The 6,000-nt window shown below is 41.9% G+C and overlaps 1 protein-coding gene across 2 annotated transcripts in view; it reads left to right on the top strand.

Annotated features, from left to right (window-relative positions):
• The window catches only part of ACOX1 (acyl-CoA oxidase 1), a 153,838-nt gene extending 148,054 nt beyond the window's left edge, over positions 1-5,784 (top strand). For both annotated transcript variants that reach the window (XM_069654728.1, XM_069654726.1), the window contains exon 14: positions 3,660-5,784. In XM_069654728.1, the coding sequence (XP_069510829.1) occupies positions 3,660-3,710 (51 nt within the window). In that variant the 3' untranslated portion in view covers positions 3,711-5,784. The remainder of the gene's footprint in view (positions 1-3,659) is intronic.
• Positions 5,785-6,000: the final 216 nt, after the last annotated feature.

Genomic DNA, 6,000 nt, shown 5'->3' on the forward strand with positions numbered 1-6,000 from the left:
TCTGACTCGATAAATAAATTCCACCAACTCTTGTCTCTTGAGGTGATTAGTCTCAGAATTGGAATCTCCTACATGCGTGCCAATATGTTGGATCTGTTGAGAATCGAGGGGGGGTCCCATCCAATATCAGTTTCAATAAACTTGAGGGCCGAGAAAAGCAGTTTATTGATCTGCGTGACTGTAATATTTTGAGTAAAGGATCCAGAAATTGGGGGACATTCATAAGTCAATGTGGCTTGACAAGGCTGCACCTCTTTATCGTCCATATTATAAATTGAGGCAGCGTGTATTTGAATATCTTGCAAGGAAATCTACTCTTCACAATTGTCAATCCTGTTATTGATGGAGACAGGAAATGCAACTACCGGTCCCACTATTTAAAACTGTTGCCAATGTTGCATCCTGTAGGCAAAGTAAGATGAAACGGGTCGTGGGACAAATTAATGTGTTCCTATTCTTCTTAGGCTTTTTAACACCTCTTTGAGGGGGGATTCGTTAGAGATGCGGCTTTAGTCTGAGGTTGAACCTCAGGGTTTTCTTCATGCGTTTGGGCCACCTCGATTGCTTGTAAAGAGTGTACAAATGTCCTTTATGACTTGTGGTTTGAAGCTTCTTTTTTTGGTCTTCTGCAGCAGTAGCTTTTATTTTAGAGACGAAGGATAGTTCTCCTAATGGGGGGGGGGGGTTAGCCATAATTTCACACGTTGCAACACTATCGATGGCAGGTTCTTCTTCACCGATGGATTCAATATACCCACCAGATTTAGCAAATTGGTTATCGATCTTTAGGCTCCAGGGGGTCATTCATAACAAACTCTGCCAATGAATTCACAGAAGCATCACTGCATGTGTCCCAAGTTTCCATCTTAATTTTTATAGTATTTAATAGTACTGTATTTAGCTTAAATTCTGCGCTAATATTATCATAAAGGTTATTGAATTGAGTACCAAGTTCAAGGCAGAGATGGAGGATGGGGCAGAGATGGAGGATGGGGCAGAGATGGAGGATGGCCCCAATTTTGCAATGTCATGAGGGTCCTCAATCCTAGGGTGTAAAGAAAGGGACTTCGATAAAAGAGTGACATCATAGGAGGCTGATTATGCTCTAGAAATGTTGACTGCATGTCAGAGAGGAACCCCAATGAGATATGTTGCTTGAAGATGCGACATATCTGTTAACAGTAGGTCTATTGAAGAGGTCCAGTTGGTCAGAAGCTCAAGGGAAAGAGAGCAATGAAGCATCCTATGGGGCTAACCCAGGCTCCACAGAACCCGAAGAGCAGTCCTTTGTGATGGGAGATGGGTTCCAAGGACCCCGAAGCTTGCACTTTTGGTGCATGAAAATCGGAGCCCTTGTTGCCCGTCGAGAGAGGGGGGGTAGGAAGAGGCTGTTATTAAGTATTTTGTCGAATGGGCCCAGGGGCTCACTGCTCAAATCTGAAATAACAGGCATGTTTGGGCTGCACAGAGCAGTATATTTGCTACATAGATTATATTACTACATAGGAACCAAATTGCGTGAAGACAGTCGAGCAGTTCCAGTTGCAATTAGGATAATAATTCAGGGCCTGGACCCTTACCCATCGCCAGCTGCGTGCAACTGCACTGGTCAAACTCTGCGCTCATTATGGGGTTTTAAACCTGGAGGAGCAGATACAGCCAATAAATTTCTCAGTGTAGCAATGGTGCCCCACAAAAAGGCATGCAACTGAACTTGTCGCATTCAGTGGAGCTCGATGCTCCAGAAGAGTTCACATGGAGGACTGAGAGCAGCCAAGTGAAGCAACAGGGTCCCACAAATGGGCGTGCGACTGCACCCGTTCAGACATTCCTAACTTGGATGCACAGAGGCTCTGGTTGAACATGAACTCTTTGTGACACTAACTGGCAGGGTTAAACAACTATTTTAATGTGTTACTTTTCTGTTAATCTGCATGTCCTCGTTTATGGCACAGTAAGCAAAAGCTATATTTCACCAATATATTGTCTGGACATTCTCTTGTGGAATGCTATGAAAGTGGTAAACTGTACCTTTGAACACCTTGATCCCATTCTTGAGAGTTTAGTCTGGCAGCACCTCCACATTTACCACTAGGAAAGCCACTTTACCTAGTTGTGGGTAGATATTTCTCACACTGAACCAAGGATGAAGACCTCTCATAACACAAGCCAACAAATAGGGAGCCCATAAAGCTGAACGGTTGGAAGCAGCGACTTCAGATGGTTCCTAACTATGCCTTATCCAGTATATGGTTTGGTCTTCCATTCTAAACCCTTACAAAGCGAGTGCTGGCGTTTGAAGTTTGCAACCAAAGCCCTAGTGCAGTTCTCCCACTTTGTTTTTAATTGATTCTTTTCATTCGAGGATCCTGGATACAGGTCTGATTCAGGAGACTCTGTTAAATTACCAACTTGTATTTTACAACGTTGCTACTCCTGGCTCAAGCGATGGCACACACCCGAACCTTTCATCAGATTTATCTGGGAGCTATTATTCGTCATAGTGCAATAATCAAACTATTTGTAGGTTAATTACAGCCCGCTTGTAAAATATTTAGTGGCAACTAATATAGAAGGGCACGGCAAGATAACGTCAATCTCTAGCTTCTTAGTAATGAGCAAACATAAGGTTGATGTGCCAAAAAAAAGGTTTGGGACGCTATTGTTATACCAAAGCCAAGCAAGGTATTCACAATCATGGGACGTTTTCAAACACCAGCTTCAATACAAAATGGGAAGAAAGCGGCGTTCCAAGTGAAACAATGCATGGATGCACAGGTACTAGCTCAGGAAAAACCTATGGTACCCTATCATATGTTCTGAAATGTTGCAGGTGTGGGAGGCCTTGCTTCCACAGAGGTACACACGTGGTGTTACCTTCTGAAGACTACCCTGGTTCTACCTACATGCTCTCCAATGAATGGCAAAGTAATAACATTGAGACTGCTAGGGATTCAAAATATGGAACCCCAGTAACAGTTGTTCATGTGGTTGGTTTGACATAAAGAAGGCCAGCTTAATCACAAAGGTTCAAAGGCTGGTGTAGCAAAGGCCTCCCAAAAGCTCTGGATACTACCTAGTACTATATTGTGAGTTTCTAATTGAGGAGGATTCCTTACCGAGGAAGGTGTAGCAAACTATGTCCAGTAAGGTACTTTCCGTGGGTTCATGTTCTGGGATTATTCTTTTCAACTAAGTCTAAACTTTTCAATCGCAATCAGTTTGCTTTGAAAAAGGTGTTTGTGATTCCAATTTGTAAGGGAAGTACCTTAAGTTTATGAATCTGTGTATTCTACCAAACCTTAAGAGGGAAGTTCCATAACCAGAAAGATGGTCTCTTTTTTTTATTTTTGTTTTTTTATATATCAATTTTTCTACTCATGTACTTTGCCATGATTTCCTGCACCCCCTTCGTATCACTATTCATGCTTTATTCCTCGCCCCTTCTCTGCATGACTCCTCCCTTGTAGGACATGTCTGTTCATCTCCTATTATATCATTCTCTTGCCTTGCCTCTCCCCTGTGCCAACGAAGCCTTCTTGCTATTCCTCTGATTTCCTCCCACCCATAACTGTTTTCTTAGCTTTTGTGCTGCTGTTTTCGTAGTGCATTTGTATTGCAATGCAGGGGAATGCTTAATCTGTTTTCTTTTTCCAAAGGTGCACGAATCCTACCACAAGTATCTCAAGCCCCTTCAGGCCAAACTTTGAGTGGTCAAAGATGCTGTTGAGAAATTGCAGATCCCTGGAGAAGACATCCCCTTCCTGGGATTCTTAGAATCGGAGGAAATACAAATTAATAACACTGTAATCTTCTATTTTGTGTCTAACAACCCTAATCTGGTTTGCATTTTATTCTCTCTATCACGAAGAAATCGACACGGAATTGAGGATGTTTCCAGTGCGTCTAAGAACATTTGGTATTACATTTTTTGATGGCATTGGAGGGTCTTTGAGAAATGTGGAGTTTGTTCAAAAGACCAGACCAGACTAGGACATGGAGAGGAAACTCATTTTTAACTGTTGAATAATGCCCTGAACAATAAAGCATAAAAACCAATGCATGTGGCTACAAAAACGGGGATTTTACGTTCTGCATACATTCTCTGAAGAAGCAACAATCGTTTGCTTGCTTGGGTGATTTCTCAGCGGGTGCTGTCATCTGAAGCTAGTTCCTGCTCCTCGCTATGGTAGATGTGACGGCCTCCCACCCCCTGGAGCAGTGGCATGAAGCAACCAATCCTGCTCCTGAACCCAGCAAGAACCTTTGGAAGTCTGGACATTACCTCAGTCCTTGCTTCTGAGTATTTATTTTTACCACCAGACTGCTCGACAGTTCTCCATATCCCTTTTCTCCAAGAGCATGCCATGTTCCAACCTGGAAGTGGCGTGTCAGTTGTATATCCTTGACCTGTAGGACTTTGGGAGAGACCATAGTGAAAGCTACTAATCCCTTTTCCGCATTCTACCTTGTAGATTAATTAACTGCACCCAGGGACCTCCAGTGCCTGTCCTAGAAGCAGGACGAGTTAGCCTTGGCTCTTTAGCAAATGACTTTCTTGACACAAGGCTGCTTGGTTGTCTTTAACAACACTCTTTACTAGTGCACAGGAAGGAGCACTATGGTATGTATGGGCAGAATTTAAACTGGGCACAATTGTGCCACCCTGCAAAGAATAGCACTTAGACGCCAGAGTATCAAGTAAGGATAATGTAAGCAAGTGCTGGCTAACTTTGACCGACACTTTGAAGTATATATCCTCTAGGGCATAATGTTGCGAGCTGCCTGCTTAATGCACTAACACAGTTTTTGTTCTTTTGGGGCTATATTTGTTTTTATCTGTGCCAAGATTTCGGTGCACATTATTTTGATTACAGGAGACAGTTTAAAGCAACGTATGAACATGCAAAACGAAAAATAAATGATCTCTCCCGTTTTAGAGAAATTTGTTTTCATTTAGCAGTTTTTTCAGTTGCATTCAACTATTTCCCATTATGTTATCCCAAACAAATGTGTACATGGATCTGAGCACTATTTAAAAAAAAGGAAAAAAAAGAAAGACGCGCTAGTAAATGGGCTACTTCATGTTTTAAAGGCTTGTACTGTGACTGCCAATTTATTGTTGACATCTTCATACAATGTCATTAGGCAAAGGCTGGGTGACTCAGGATACTTTTTCAACCTAGAAAAATGTGACCTCCAGTGGTGGAAACGGACATTTTCGACTTGTGAGAACATAAATGACCAATAGTAATTTTTTTAAATGATATCTTTGATAATGCACAGAAAGTTTACACATGACCTAATATCTATATGAAAAGCAGTACATTCTATTAAAGTAGCATAGAGGCAGATATATTGCATCCAAAGTATTTTTTTTAAAGGATGCAAGCTAATAACAGGACAGTGCAAGTAATACACCATGGTCACTGCATTGATTTTCCGTGACCATGACAGGCGATTAACCATTAATTTCACCAGTGAATCCAGTAAAAAGGGAATGTCATGTTCTCGTATTTCAGTACATTTTTGACACATAATCCTCTCCCTTTGAATAACTGGATGTGGTTCTTTTCCAACTAAGATTCCCCTGTTCATAATCCAATAATCATGTACTGTCTCGAACCCTGGTAAGAATTTGAAACCCAATAGGTATGAAGACTTAGGAAGTTGAGATAGCCACCATACTCCTTCATTGGAAACTGAAAAGTGTTGTAACTTCAACCTAACTGTTGCTGTACTTGTGATGCGTACAAGTGGCAATAAATCGAATTAACAATTCTATTTTCTTTGTCTGTTCTTGCGGTGGTGTCTGGGATTTGAATAACGCATCTTTATACAACAGTTTGGCACTCATTATCTTTTCATGTGATCGCTGAATTCCTTCGCTCTGCTGGCCAGTCCTGGTCTATACATGAAGGTGGGTGAGGGGACGATCCTAGCAGAGGGTCAGAAAACGAACTGCCCTCCATCACCTTCCATTCAGGATTGGAGAAGGGG

Source organism: Ambystoma mexicanum, chromosome 3q, assembly GCF_040938575.1.
Source record: "Ambystoma mexicanum isolate Mex_15411 chromosome 3q, UKY_AmexF1_1, whole genome shotgun sequence".
Lineage (NCBI taxonomy): Eukaryota > Metazoa > Chordata > Amphibia > Caudata > Ambystomatidae > Ambystoma > Ambystoma mexicanum.